At 34.3% G+C, this 14341-nt stretch overlaps 2 protein-coding genes across 5 annotated transcripts; one reads left to right on the top strand and one right to left on the bottom strand.

Moving 5' to 3' along the window:
* Nucleotides 1–3496: 3496 nt before the first annotated feature.
* LOC132635131 (formyltetrahydrofolate deformylase 2, mitochondrial-like) lies at nt 3497–8846 on the top strand. The gene is made up of 8 exons (XM_060351392.1): nt 3497–3879; nt 4037–4149; nt 5912–6062; nt 6165–6238; nt 6319–6478; nt 6828–6926; nt 7017–7103; nt 8331–8846. Exons 1-8 carry the CDS (start codon nt 3760–3762, stop codon nt 8481–8483), a joined length of 957 nt encoding a protein of 318 aa, XP_060207375.1. The 5' UTR covers nt 3497–3759; the 3' UTR covers nt 8484–8846.
* A 388-nt stretch (nt 8847–9234) lies between these two features.
* LOC132635130 (VAN3-binding protein) lies at nt 9235–13442 on the bottom strand. 4 transcript variants are annotated; one of them, XM_060351391.1, is made up of 9 exons: nt 13351–13436; nt 13210–13271; nt 13015–13046; nt 12027–12348; nt 11023–11404; nt 10385–10564; nt 10219–10268; nt 10055–10112; nt 9235–9788 (listed from the first exon to the last, which is right to left on the bottom strand). In XM_060351391.1, the coding sequence occupies exons 4-9, from the start codon at nt 12288–12290 to the stop codon at nt 9553–9555; spliced, it is 1170 nt and encodes a 389-aa protein (XP_060207374.1). In that variant the 5' UTR covers nt 12291–12348; nt 13015–13046; nt 13210–13271; nt 13351–13436; the 3' UTR covers nt 9235–9552. The 4 variants fall into 4 exon arrangements, with proteins under 4 accessions (XP_060207374.1, XP_060207373.1, XP_060207372.1 ...); XM_060351390.1 differs by lacking the exon at nt 13015–13046 and having other exon boundaries at nt 13351–13442; XM_060351389.1 differs by lacking the exon at nt 13015–13046 and having other exon boundaries at nt 13210–13414.
* Between the last annotated feature and the right edge of the window lie 899 nt (nt 13443–14341).

The following is a 14341-nucleotide window of genomic DNA, read 5'->3' as shown; positions in this document are numbered from 1 at the left end:
TAGTTGCGAGGAATAAGTGTTGTTGAAATTGTGCTTGGTGTTCGATTATTCATGTTATTGGTGAACGAAAAGTTGTATTTTCATAAATGGACTGGTAAAACTACTTTTGAACTATAGTGTCTTTAGGAAAGAAGTTCATAACTTTGATAACTAGTCCATATGTTGGTTGCTTAAATTTCTATTTTCTTTAGTCAAATTACTACATTTCTTAATAGATACAAGAAATGCAGCACCTCTACATGTTTTTTTCCTTTTGAGAATGGTAACAATATTTAGCAGCACCTCTAAAATGTTCTCAAGTAATTATGTTGTTCGGGGGCACTTCTGCTTGCCGATTGGTTGTAGTAGTAACTGCTTGAGCTTTCTTGGAGGGTTCAGTACCGAACTTCTTTGCTTGAGAAATCAATTTATTTAGGTTTTCACATGAGCCCACTAGCATGATGGCATAGGCACCGCCTCAGATCTTGCAAAGACAACGAAGCACATGTGGTGGGTGAGTCAGTTTCTCTACCCGATGGTATCAAAAGAACTCAAGCTTCTTCAAATCGAGGGACAATGTGGTGTATTTCTTGAGCTAAACGAGTTCCTTGTGACATGTTGAATCTTCAATGAAGTGACTATCAAACCAAGTTAATGTAGATGTGCTTCAGTGCTGGTGTCATGCCTTTACTTGTTGATAGGTGTTTGTTGCTCAGTTTTATCAGAAAGGTAAACATATTTGGTTTGAAAGAGAGTGGTGGATAGAGAACATGTCAATTGCTCATGTCTTGCGTATTACTATATGTTGTTTACGTGATCGAAAAGTTTAGCGTCTCCTTTAGCCTATTCATGAGTTTGGACTACCTAATGGAGTAACTAGATAAGCGCAGAGTTGTTAGCAGGGCTACCGAAAACTAGAACTTGGTATCCACTATATATTTTGTGACACTGGGTCACGAATAAGTGTGCAAAATCTAATAGGTTTTGAAGTACCAGAGACAGATGCAGGTTGCTGTAAAAATCGACAAAAATTGTAGTAACAAATAGTACTCTGAAGTAGGTTTGTATTCACAATACTGAATGGATTTAATGCTAAGAACCTTAAAGTTTAGAATCCATAAAATTTAAATCTCGAATCCGCCTGCGGTAATAACGTGGAGATCTTACTCATCTTCTTTCTGAGGCGTATTTTATTTTTTAGCTCTATCAAGAACAATTTGTCATATCGGTAAAAGCAGGTGCATGTTAACCAATCTATCCTATACCCTTTCATACTGTTTAATCACCTCCTTCATAATAAGATCTAGGGACCATTGATCAGCACACGAAAAGTGGAGAAAAGTAAATAAGGGATAACCTGTTTTTCAAATAGATTCTTAGAACAAAACAGCCATCTAACAACATGATTTTTCTTTTCAAAGGTCATTTTTTGAAAAATATTTTTAATACTTCCTTAATATGGCTGTCCAAACAGTAACTTAGCCTCGTTTAGCATAAAGAGTATTCGATAGTTAACAAACAGCAGAGATTAAATATCTAAAAAGAACTAATAGCATTTCATGTTATGCCAAAAGAAGCATAGCATGAGTTGAAGCTTCTTTTAAGCTCTATCCACTGAAAATGTATAGATTTGAGACCATTTCTAAAGGCCAAATACATTAGAGGCCCATAAATTTGTCATCAATTTTTATTTTTTCATTTAGATACTTTATGTTGTGGTACAATTTATTGAACACGTGAAACAAATATATATGTGCCTATTATATTTGTCAAATTTAGGAGTTCAATAGGTTTTTAACACTATTGACGGTAGGGGTGTAAAAAGCAAACCGACAAACCGCACCAAATCGATAATCCGAACCAAATCGAGAAAAAAACCCGACTAGTGGTTTGGTTTGACTTGGTTTGGTTTTAAAAAGAAAAACCCGAATACTATTAGTTTGGTTTGGTTTTAGCTAAAAAAAGTCAAACCGAATCAAACCAACCCGACATTACATTTATAAAATTTCAAACATATTTTATATATAGAAATATTTATTTATAATGTAATTTATAAATGTTTCTTTAACTTTTTCATAGTTTTTTGTCTTTTAACATATTATTTCAAGCTTGAAATTAGAATTTTGAATGGTTTAATAAGTTTTATAGCTCAATGATATTAGTAACTCAAATAAAACTCAACAAAAATCAAATCAATACTAATGCTAACAGAAAAAATTCATATCTAACACTGGAATGACAATAATTTTGATATCTATTCTTTAGTTTTATATTAGTTTAGAAAGCGAAAATACATAACTTAACTTTATTTTTTTCTTTAATATGTAGTCATGTAATTAATACTTATTAGTTGTACTTATTTTAGCATGACGTAGTACTTTAAGGGGTCGTTTGGTATGAAGGATAAACATAAATAGTCCTGGGATAAGAATTTAGCAATTTCTTATCCCTCGTTTGGTTAGTAATCATGGGATAAGTTATCCCAGGAGTAAAAATAGTGTTGGGATAACTTATATCTGTCACAGGGTGGAATAAGTCATCCCAGGATAAGTTATCCTGGGATAAGGAACAAAACCTCTTCTTTTTAGAAATTATCCAATGTATAATACTTTTAGTCCAACATACCAAACAGTCAATAAAAAATAACTCCAGAATAACTAATCCCAGCATAACTTATCCCAACGTAATTAATCCCAGCATAACTTATCCCAGCGTAATTTGTTTTGAACCAAATGACCCCTAAGATTATGATCATTTTCTACATGCCTTATAAATTAGTTGTATTTATTGTAGCATGACTTAGTACTTTTAGATTATGAAAATTTTATTTTATGCAATTTCATTAATTTTTTCGTTGAATATTTTAGTACAATGTCATCTCTCATCACGTTTTGTGTTATTTTCTTAATAAATATCTTAATTAGATAGTCGTATTTTACTAGGACTAAAAAAATATTTGAAGTACAAGTTATATGTTTTGTATGAAGACTTTACCGGAAAAAATCCGAAAAACCCGAGCAACCCGAAACAACCCGAGGTTGAAAAACCCGACTTTTGTTGGTTTGGTTTGGTGTATAGATTTAAAAACCCGATGCAATTGGTTTGGTTTGGTCTTTAAAAAATCCGAACCAACCCGGTCTATGTACACCCCTAATTGACGGATATAAACAATAATACTCATCCGAGCCGCAAGAACATTCATATACGAAAATACGAGAATTTCCACCTTGTTGAAGATCTGATGGTGTTACCCGAAGACTTAAATGAATAGCCATGGCTGTTAAGAACAACCGCGATCCAATGAGAATTTATGTGTTGCTTCTGATCTTTGACATCAAAAAAGAAGATTATAAAAATAAAACGGACATATGAAAATTTGGTCTTAGCTAGTGGAACAAGAAATACATGGATCTATATTCAACATGCAGTCAAAGGATCCAAATATACAATATATACACACTAATTATATACATATGGGTCGGCTATTAGTTTGGTGGGCTGCTATATAAGATTTTTACACTGTCTAGCCGCCTATCAAAATATATATATATATATATATTATACATAATTAATACATAAATTTTTATATCTTAGGTAGCAGCTATAATTATTTTGTCCGCCAAATGTGTTAAAAGCTCAAAATCACATCTATACGAATTGATAAACTCACCTTTACACCAGAAATAGAAATTGCCTATATTTTACTTGTGTATGAACAGAGAGAGATTTGGTTGGTAAAACAGAAAAGGCCAAAACACCCAAAGGAGTGGGGAGAGGAAGATGAACTTAATTCATTCGCAAGTTTCTAGATTTGCGAATAGGCCCTTCAAAACCACACAAAATCATTTCAGGTCCACCTCAACTTCCTTGCTCCATGGCATTCATCAATTTCATTGTCCAGTAAGTCTTCCCTCTCTTTTTTCCTACATTTGAATGAATTGATTGAAATTGGGTTATGAGTTTTTATTTGGTTATATGTAAAAAGGATTTATTTTGTTGATTCTTGATTGAGATGGGATGGGAATTTATATTTTATATTTTAAATTTTGATGAATAGGACGTGGTTGGAATCCTTGCAAGATTATCAGATTGCATAGCATCAAGGGAAGGAAATATTCTAAGTGCTGACATTTTTGTTCCAGATGACAACCATGTCTTTTATTCCAGAAGGTTATTATTTCTTCTTTCCTTTTTTAAGTAATCTTATCCAGTTAATAGATACTACTCCTATAGTTTATTCCCTTTTTTGTTTTAATTGGAAAAGATCCCTGTGCATTGTTAGATAAATCATTTAGTATTGTCATGAAATGAGTTTGAATAGAATGGAAGTATATAGAGCCCGTTTGTATTGGCTTATAAGCTGTTTTCAGCTTTTTTGAATGTTTGACTGGCCACCTTAAAGTCATTTTAAGCTCAAAAAAATAATTGGGTCCGTTTGACTTATCTTATTTAAAGCAGCTTATAAGCTAAAAAAAAATAAGTTGGGGTAAATAAGCCCATCCAAACAGGCTCATAGCCTATAGGAGATTTGTATAGATGCATGATTAGTCGACTGATATCCCATGAATTGTTAATAAAATCTGGTTTAATGGCTATGACATTTCTTTCATAAGACAGACTAAATTTCCTTTAATTTAGAGCATAAAAAGAAACTTAGGTGTCAAAGAGTTGAAACCTGCTGCCACTGCATCCAGGGTGTGGTCTAGCGGTGAAAATCTTGGAGACCACGGTTCAAATCTCAGTAGAGACAAAAAATGTTAGGCGATTTTTTCTCATCTGCCTAAGTCGTTGTGGGCAGTGTTATTATGTACCTGTGCTGGTAGGCAGTACCAGGTACCTGGTGGAGTGGTCGATGTTCACATAAACTGGTCAGATACTACTGTTATGATTAAAATAATCTAATGTGCTGCCCCTAAAAAGTTAGTTATTACTTTTTTGAGTTTATTGATCAAAGTTTGCTGCTTTCATCTAATATCATAGTTAACATACTATACGTCTTCTGTTTCACCACCTTGATATATGTTAGCGAGAGGCAGATCCACGATTTAAAGGGAATGATTGCACCTTTGAGCAGATGAGAATACCGGATTTAGAGTCTCGAACTAATAACAATGTTATCAAGTATCTGTTCTTAGTTATGTGTGTGTATATACACAATTAATAGATATCCTTACAAAAGGTAGAAGAGAATAGAGAAGATAGTCAAAAATTTGGGAAGAATAATATGAAAGCAATACATAGAAATATGAACATATACCTTTTATGAGATAAAATCAAGGACAATTGTCCACTAGTGAGCATTATGCAGCAACAAACACAGCTTTTGAAACTTAAGAAGAGCTCCATCGCAACTGATGATAACTACTGACACTACGATTATTCTGTCCTTAAATTACTAATAGTTAATAGGCGCATCATGATTCTTTTAGGCCTCCATGAAATTGCTAACTTTATGCTCTCTTAAGACCATAAAATCTTTGATCTCTGAAGTTAAGGAGGTTTTATGAAGATTAACCCTTAAACGAAATTAAAAGAAACAAAAAGCATTCCTTCTTTAGGTAAGTTAAAAAACAATATTAATCCTCCTCCTATCATAAAGTTTTGACTGAATCAACAAGGAAGCAAAATGGAAAAGGACCACAGGTGAGCTCGTGGGTATGTGTGGCCCTGGAGCTTAAGAAGGCTAACGTGTATGGTAAGTGTTGGTGGTTGGATTATTTGCTGTAGAGCATAATATCTGCCAAAAGCATATAAAACTGCAAAATTGTTTACTCTTTGATTTACGAGGCAATTGCTCGTTTTCCAACAATATTATGAACAGATATTTTCTGTTCTGACATGATTAATCAGTTGTCTCCACCCTTGTTTTCCCTTTTTTGTCTGCCAAGTAAGTGCAACAATTAGAGAAACTAATTCTTGATGCAAATAACAGTGAATTTCTCTTCGACCCTGCTAAATGGCCACGAGAGCAAATGGATGCAGACTTCTCTGAGCTAGCTAAAAAGTTCAATGCAATGAAGTCTCTTGTTCGGGTTCCTGATATCGATCCAAAATATAAGATTGCAATTCTAGCTTCAAAGCAGGTATTGATTTTTAAACTTCTCAGAGCTTGTTAAGCTGTAATCAAGTTGAATTATTTTGACCTTTTGGAGAATAACATAAATATTGTCACAATTTTGGTGCAGGAACACTGTCTTGTAGACTTGTTGCATGGTTGGCAGGACGGGCGGCTTCCTATTGACATAACTTCTGTAATAAGGTGAAGTAAGGAACTTCTTCATGATAGTGGTTCAATGTTATTACAAGGATTGTTTATGATGTCATATGGTTTTTCATCAGCAATCATGAAAGAGGTCCAAATACTCATGTGATTCGGTTTCTTGAGAGGCATGGTATACCATACTATCATTTGCCAACGACTAAGGAGAATAAAAGAGAAGGAGAAATCTTGGAAATAGTTGAAGATACTGATTTTTTGGTACTTGCTAGATACATGCAGGTAATCAACCCACAAGACATAATTGTTACTCTTGTTTTCTTTTACATAGAAACAATCATTGACATGTTCTAGATTGTGTTTTCTGTTGTCCAAACAAATTGGTTTAAAGTAGCTCCTTATCTGATTTGTAATGACTGCACCTCTCTTACATAGAAATACTTGTTTATCATGCAACATGTTGGGAAAGTTCTTTATCATGCAACATGTTGGGAAAGTTCTTTATCATGCAAAGGGTTCTAGATTGCTTTTTTTATGGTCCAAACAATTTTTTTTTTAATTTGACAGATACCTTGTACTTAGACCTATAAAGTGCCTCTGTATAATATAAATCTGCAGTGGTTTTATGCAGGTGTTATCTGGAGACTTCTTAAGAAGCTATAAGAAAGATATCATTAATATTCACCATGGCTTGTTGCCATCATTCAAGGGTAGTAATCCATCTAAGCAGGTTCCTTCTTATCTCCCTTTCTTCAGGCGGCCATTTTCCGGTTTCCCTCTGTGGAGTTACAGTTTTATAAGATTTATTTTCTGTTGCTAGGCTTTTGATGCTGGTGTTAAGTTGATTGGGGCGACAAGTCACTTCGTGAGTGAAGAACTAGATTCAGGTCCAATCATTGAGCAACTGGTAATAGTTTTCATTTTCGAATCATGGTAGTGATCTCATTGGTAAAGCTCTGTGATTGTTTTAGAAATTGAACTGCTTGGTAATCTTTAAAAGTGTGATGATTTTGATCTTTATTACCTTTTCATCTCTTTTACATATGAAGCTAAAGGTATTCTTTTTCTGCCTCTTTCCACTATTCTCTGATCGAGGTACTTTGCAAAATAATTGACATATAATTGTAATTTGTGAGGATGTATCCACAAATAATTAGGTCCACATAAGAATCAGTTTTCCAATAGGCTGGTTTTATTGGACTAGCTTTCCCTTGTTTTCACCTTTTTATGCATTCCACCAGATATTATTAGCTACTAAGTATCATTTACCAAAGAATTGCTCCTTATTCGGCATTCCCATGTTAAACTTGGTCACCTATGAATTCCCTAATTTGCAATTGAACTAACAAGGTTTCGAAGCCCTAATGTCAAAAGTTGCTTTAATAGGGGGTTGGTGTTCTAACCTGTATGCATTGTAAAATATATTGTATTCAATTTCCTTAAAGAAATGATTCCCTCTCTCATGTGTCAATAGTATCCATAAATTTAGTGGTTTACTAGGTAAAATGCATAAACATCAATGCTATTCCTTATTATTTTGATCCCTCGCTTTTCCTCTCTTGTTTGTGCGTGCTTTTGTTCCTCTGGTCATTGTTTCTCCATGTTATTTATATATATATTTTTTTACATGTACTTGATTGTTTCCTTCTTAATGCAAGTTTTCACCATCTCACCTTGTATTTGCCGTTGCAACCTTCTAATTTATTCATCAAATGTTTAATGACTAACCTTGAGGTGTCTTTTGCGAGACTAACTAATCTTTTCCTAGAGCTCGTTTGGATGGGCTTAAAAAAAGTGACTTTGTATAAAGTGCTTTTAGAGCCCGTTTGGATTGGCTTATAAGTTGCTTATAAGCTGTTTTCAGCTTTTTTGAGTGTTTGACTGGTCAGCTTAAAGTCATTTTGTGCTTAAAATAAGCTCAAAAAAATAATTGGGCCCATTTGACTTAGCTTATGTAAAGCAGCTTATAAGCCAAAAAAAATAAGTTAGACTACCCCAACTTATTTTTTTTAGCTTATAAGCTGTTTGTAGCTTATAGACATAAGCTCATCCAAACAGACTCCTAGTAGGTTTTTGACCATCATTGTTGGATTTGCACTCCCAGCTTTTATAGTTGCGAGCTTTGATCTTTCAGGTTGAAAGAGTTTCTCATAGAGATAATTTGCGGACTTTTATACAAAAGTCTGAGGATGTCGAGAAAAGGTGTCTTGCAAAAGCTATCAAATCATACTGTGAGCTGCGTATTTTGCCATATGAGGCGAACAAGACTGTTGTTTTCCGGTCCTGATAGAAAAAGAAGCTGTTACAGCCGCATCAATCTCTTTCTATTCTGTCCATCACTCGATGATTGTGGATATAATTGTTATCACTCAGTTATCCAAGTAAACTCCCACACATGCAATTCCGAGAAGAAAGACAAAAAAGATGACTGGTTCATGACAGAACTACCAGAAAATAGGAATTGTGAAAAAGGAAAGAAATAAAAAGGTTTCATCTGAATTCGTGTTGTAAAATTCGCAGATTTAAGACATTGTCTTGATCTTTTTTCTCATTTTCAGATTCAGCAAATAATTGTACAAGTTCTAAATTCTGTTGTTGCTATCAAAACTCAAAAGTACCTAAAAGCTGCTTTCAATTGTTGTTGAACGTCTGAATTTTTATTTTTTTTTGGTATAACTATTTGATATCTTATACTCACTAGCCCGAATGATCCAGATTTGCGTGTAAGGCCCATTAAAAGGGGAAGCGCTCCCTTCTACTAGGCTCCTCCATTCTCCGGGCTCGAATTATGTTAGTGTATGGCCCTGAGGTGATGAATCTCAAACCCTTTTTCAGGTCAAATTTCACCTAGTTCAGGGTGGATTTAGATTTCCCTCAGATATTTATCCTTCTCATGCTTTTCATCCCTCATTCCTTTTCTCTCTTCGCTCCTTTTTGTTTTATGTCATAACAAATTGATAAAGTTTCTTCATTTATTTGATATAGGAAAAGGTTATAAGGAAAAAAATGAAATGTAAACAAGAAAAAGTCCAGGAGAATGATATCTTTCTTGCAAAATTCCACTATATTTAGCTAATTGGGAATAATGAATTCTCTGTTTCTATTCTCCTTTATTCAAGCCCATATCATCCCAGAAACACCTACTAGGTGAAATTTACAAAATTCTTACGAACAAGACCTGGCCTCACACTGCCAAGATTTAAGATACTAAGTTCTTATTGAAGATTAGAGTCTCTCCAATTAGTAAGTACAACTTACATCTCAATTATCATCAATAGACAAACCAAGTACTATCTCAAACATTTTTATACAAGAACATAACACAAAAAATGAAAAATGAGAAACTAAGAAGTTAGTTAAAAGCTATTGTTGATTTTCAACATTGTCATTGATCCCTCAGTATCTTCACATAAACTCGTTCGATCAAGAAGCTTCTGAATTCCATCAACCCATTTTTGTTTATGGCTTTTGTTCTTGCATTTGAACTCCAAAAGACCCTGAGCAGTCTTTACTCTAAGGTACAAATCTAGGCTGTCAATCTCTTTGTTGAATAGCCATGGTTCACTTTCATCACATACTTCATAAACAACACCTGTTGCACATGAATGGAGTCAGTGGCGGATGCAACACGAGTTCAATGGATTCAACTGAACCTGATACTTTTGACAGGGATCATATATATATATATATATATATATATGTGTGTGTCTGTGAAAAATAAAAACTCAGTAGTGCAATGGATTCAATAGTAAGAGTCTTAAATGTTGAACTCAACAAGTTTATATTCTAGATTCACCTTTGAATGGAGCGCATGGTTATTGAACAACTCTAATGGTGGAGATGAAGAAGAAAACTTACATTTGTTATTTTTAGAAAAAGCTCCACCAACGTGTTTACTCTTCAACTTGATCACAACCTGTCAATTGATCCATAGAAGTTAGTGCATCCAATATTTATGTTCATAAGCAATTCAATTTCTGAAATTCACGATATCTCAAGATCTTGAAAGCCTATTGACATACCTGAAATTTTTTGTTTATATAGACAGAAACACGTTTCCATCGTTGAAGACCTAAGAATCAAGAAAAACCAGCAAGTAGAATCAGCAGCAGAAAATTGAATGATCGTTGGACATTGTGAAATAACAAAATTTACTAAACTACGTCTTGCATATAAATCTGTATTCACCTTTTCTTGTGAGTTGCAGCAATTCGCCCGCAAATGGAGAATCATGTTCATCGATGTCATTAGTGAAAGCAGCAGCAAAACTTTGAGTTTCCGCCATGCTTCTGTCACATGGACTTATTGATGCATTCCTCTTTGCTTCTTTTGGTAATCTTGACTTAAGAGCTGCTTCTCCTCTCAAAGCTTTTCATTCACAGCAAAATGGGCTACTGGTTAATAATCATGTATATAAATATCTCAAATACATTTGCAAGAACATAGTACCACAACAACAACTAAGCCCCAGTTCCAAAAAATTGGGGTCGGTTATATGAATCCTTATTGTTCATGTCACTCCATTTAAGCCCATCTCAGCTGAATATGTAACGGGATTTTTTCATTTTTCGCCCATATCCGAAATTAATTACGGATGCTACTATAGACTAACTATGTATATCTATGTATATTATAAGTATTTTTTTGTGTATATGTATATTTGTGCTCAATATACAAAACCTTTACATTTGCTGGCTATCATTTTTTTAACAGTTCAAAAGTGTAATTATGCCCTTATAAAAACTTAGTTTCTCTAGCACTAGAAGTTTTCTACAGTTTCTATTGATGTATAAATCTTTAACAAACCAAATGACTAGAAAATGTACCTGTGGCAGCTGCAGCTGTTAGTGTGACTAGATCACTAGCACTATGTATGTCCACTGCTGATCTAACAACTGAGGCTACACGATCATGTTCCGCCCCGGCTGATTCAGCCATTTCAAGGCAATGTGAGGCCAAGAGTTCAGTAGCTGAGGCTAAAGCCATGCCCATTTTTGAGCCTGAACTATTTGAATTCTCTGCTGCTGTTACAGCAGCCAACGCTGCAGCTAGTCCCGCTACCGACAGGACAGTGTGCATATGCGCATTTTCTAGGCGTGCTTTTTCTTTCTTCTTGACTGAGCTATTGTGAGAATCCTTATTATGGAACCACCTTCCGATCCCCCCAGTTCTTCGCCCGTTTTGCGAATTCAAGACCTTGGTCTCTGGCTGCAAGAAAATCTATCACTCAGAAAAGAATTGAGGGGTTGAACTTCTTTCAATTCTTTGAATTGGATGTTGTGGTTAGAAATTTAAGCATGTTACAACCAAATAAGAGAAAAATGATTAAATTAAATTTCTCCATTTCTCCATGCTTAACTCATCAATCTTGAATTGAAGTCCATATATATATGTGTCTGTGTGACATTCTTGCTGATTTTTATCCCCTAGTTCCCCTCTTGTTTTAGGGGTGTTAGGCTGTTAATATTTTCTTAATATTGTTGACTTCAAAAGATGGGGAGACTTGGAGCAACGATAAAATTGTATGCGTGACATATAGGTTAGGAGTTCAAGCCGTGAAAGTAGCCACTAATGTTTGTCTTAGGGTAGACTACCTACGTGACACCCCCTTAGGGTGCGGCCAAGCTTCCCCTTTTTAATGTTGACTTTAGAAGATAAAAGCCTCAAACATCTCATGTCATCGATGTCATCAAGCAGTTCAAGATTCAAGAAATACAAAAATGTGAACCATGAAAACAAATGAAATCATAGCCAAGAAAGTTACTTTTTCTCAACATAATAATACATGAATGGAAGCAAATGAAAGCATAAGCTAAACTAGGAAACTTACTAGTTGTGGAGGTGGAGAAAGTGACTCATTGATCACACTAAATTTCCTTTCAAATGTATAGTGTTTCTGTTTCTGAGCAAGAGCTTTCGATAGTTCAGAAGCTGAGAGGCTCCAAGATCTTGACAAGAAGTCCATTGGCTCGGCTGGTGTTTGTGGTTGATGAACAGATGGTAACTCTACTTTCATCTCTTGATCCTCTTCAACACCGACAAGCCAATTATCTGAATCATTCTTCTTCCACCCTAAAAGATAGTTTTCCTCCATGACACTTTTTACTTCCTGTTTTTCAGCTCTTAAATTTCCACCCTTTTGCTAAGTTTGCCTGTAATTTGGAGTTCAAACCAAAAAAGTAACAAGGCAACAGTTAAGTAGTGGAGAATTATCGCAGCGGAAGTGAAGTGTATATGCCTTGTGTATGTTTTAATGAGAGGTGGATGGATTTAGAGCGGATTCAACTAACACACCACTTTATGCTCAAATCACTCATGCAAATGAGGAAAAAACATTCATTTTGACCATGTAGACTCACTGGGTGTGTTATAGTACGACAGAAGTCATTTTTCTTGAAAGTATTTTGGTAAATGAGTTTGGGAGTGAAAAATATTCTCCAGAAAACTATGTATAAAAAATTGATAATAGTATTACCAAAATAGGAGAGCGTTCTGATGAAATTTTTTAGTCTGAAAATTAATGATAACGCGTAGGTGTTAGCAAAATAGAAAGAAAGACCAAGTGGGATCAAAGAAACTAGTGGACTGGTCACTAAATACATATAAATAGGTGCATATTCAGACATATCGGAAAGAATAGAAAGATGATACCTCTTTCGATATTCTGGTAACCAAACACCAAAAATGTTTTTCTCACGAGAAACATTTTCTTGAAATATGACTTCCATCGTACCAAACAAATTATATTTCCAAAATCTTGTATTCGCCTCTAAATTTTTAGCAAAATGTGAGTGATGAAGGGCGAGAGAATGACTTACCTTAGCAATTCTCTGAGGACTGTATACAAACACTACTTAGCCAAAAAAAAAAACAAGTTAAGAACATGAACACTTGGTCTCAGCTTTAGCAGTAGAGTATATATATAGGAGAGACATAAAGCAAACAACAGAGGTACATGATAGCTAACATAGGCACACATATTACACTTGATCTCATGAGGACAGAAAGAATACCTTAAAATATACGTCCTCGTGAAAAAATCCACCCAGTATTCACGTATTCCAACCCAATATTCCTTAAATAAAAAACCATATAGTATTAAAATACCATTAATTTGACTAAATCTAAGAAAACATTGTCCTGATTGAACGGACCTTTGTTTCCTAACGTTAATACACTCTTGCTACAAAATCTTGGAGTAGTTTATACACAAGCACACGAGCCTACAGTGTGAACAAAGAATATTTAATTTCAACCCTGATTTATAACACATACATATAATGTAAAGAATTTTGACATTATCAGTGCATTTAACATGTTGTAGCATGTAACATACCTTATCTTTTTGGTTATTACATCCGGTCTAATTTACAGCATTTGAAATATATTATTTGTACTTATTTAATGGGGTGAATTATACATGATCGACTAAGCCCAAACTTGGATGAACCCCTGGCTTCTTCACTAGACTCTCCACTGAACATACCTTATTTTCCCGATTACTATATCTCGTCTAATTTACTGAGTTTGAAATATATTAATTGTACTTAGTTAATGAGTTTTTTAACCCATATGCAGGGTCGACTTAGCCAAAGCTAGGATGAACCCATAGCTTCTTCACTAGATTCGCCATCGATGATACCTTATTTTTCAGGTTACTATATCTCGTCTAATTTATTGGGTTCGAAATCTATTATTTATGCTTATTTAGTCAATTTTTTCAACACATATACAAGGTCTAAGCTAAAACTAGAGTGAACCTGTAACTTCTTCATTAGATTTTTCTCTGAACATATTTTTCAGATTACTAATCTCACTTCTTATTTACGGGGTGTTACCTGTAGTTATACTTTAGTTGATCAAATAATATAATATTTTGACCATATAAAAGTTAAACTCTACCAACAAAGGATAGTGGAGATCAAATCTATTATGGGTTTGAGACATAACTTTCGGTGGTTAACTTTGGCAGTACACCATTATATTAGAGTGTTGTAAAACCGTGTTGTGATAAATTGCATTCGTGAACCTTGATTTTGGGAATAGGCTGTGTAGGGACAAATACTTGGTGATTTTTTTTATTTTTATTTTTGGTAAGGACACTTGGTGAATTTTTATTTGTTTTAAGTTATGTGTTCGACTTCG

Source organism: Lycium barbarum, chromosome 4, assembly GCF_019175385.1.
Source record: "Lycium barbarum isolate Lr01 chromosome 4, ASM1917538v2, whole genome shotgun sequence".
In the NCBI taxonomy this organism is placed as follows: Eukaryota; Viridiplantae; Streptophyta; class Magnoliopsida; order Solanales; family Solanaceae; genus Lycium; species Lycium barbarum.
Note: the sequence above shows the minus strand (reverse complement) of the source record. Positions and strands in the feature narration are given on the sequence as shown.

What these genes read in the sequence shown, in the direction of transcription:
- LOC132635130 (XM_060351390.1), bottom strand. Translation starts at nt 12,290, where the DNA reads ATGGAGGAAAACTATCTTTTAGGGTGGAAGAAGAATGATTCAGATAAT. An exon ending in ATATAAACAAAAAATTTCAG is followed by an intron (nt 10,113 to 10,218) that starts GTATGTCAATAG and finishes ATCAATTGACAG; the next exon opens with GTTGTGATCAAGTTGAAGAG. An exon ending in TTTTTCTAAAAATAACAAAT is followed by an intron (nt 9,789 to 10,054) that starts GTAAGTTTTCTT and finishes CATGTGCAACAG; the next exon opens with GTGTTGTTTATGAAGTATGT.
- LOC132635131 (XM_060351392.1), top strand. Translation starts at nt 3,760, where the DNA reads ATGAACTTAATTCATTCGCAAGTTTCTAGATTTGCGAATAGGCCCTTC. An exon ending in CATGTCTTTTATTCCAGAAG is followed by an intron (nt 4,150 to 5,911) that starts GTTATTATTTCT and finishes TGCAAATAACAG; the next exon opens with TGAATTTCTCTTCGACCCTG. An exon ending in GTAGTAATCCATCTAAGCAG is followed by an intron (nt 6,927 to 7,016) that starts GTTCCTTCTTAT and finishes TTCTGTTGCTAG; the next exon opens with GCTTTTGATGCTGGTGTTAA.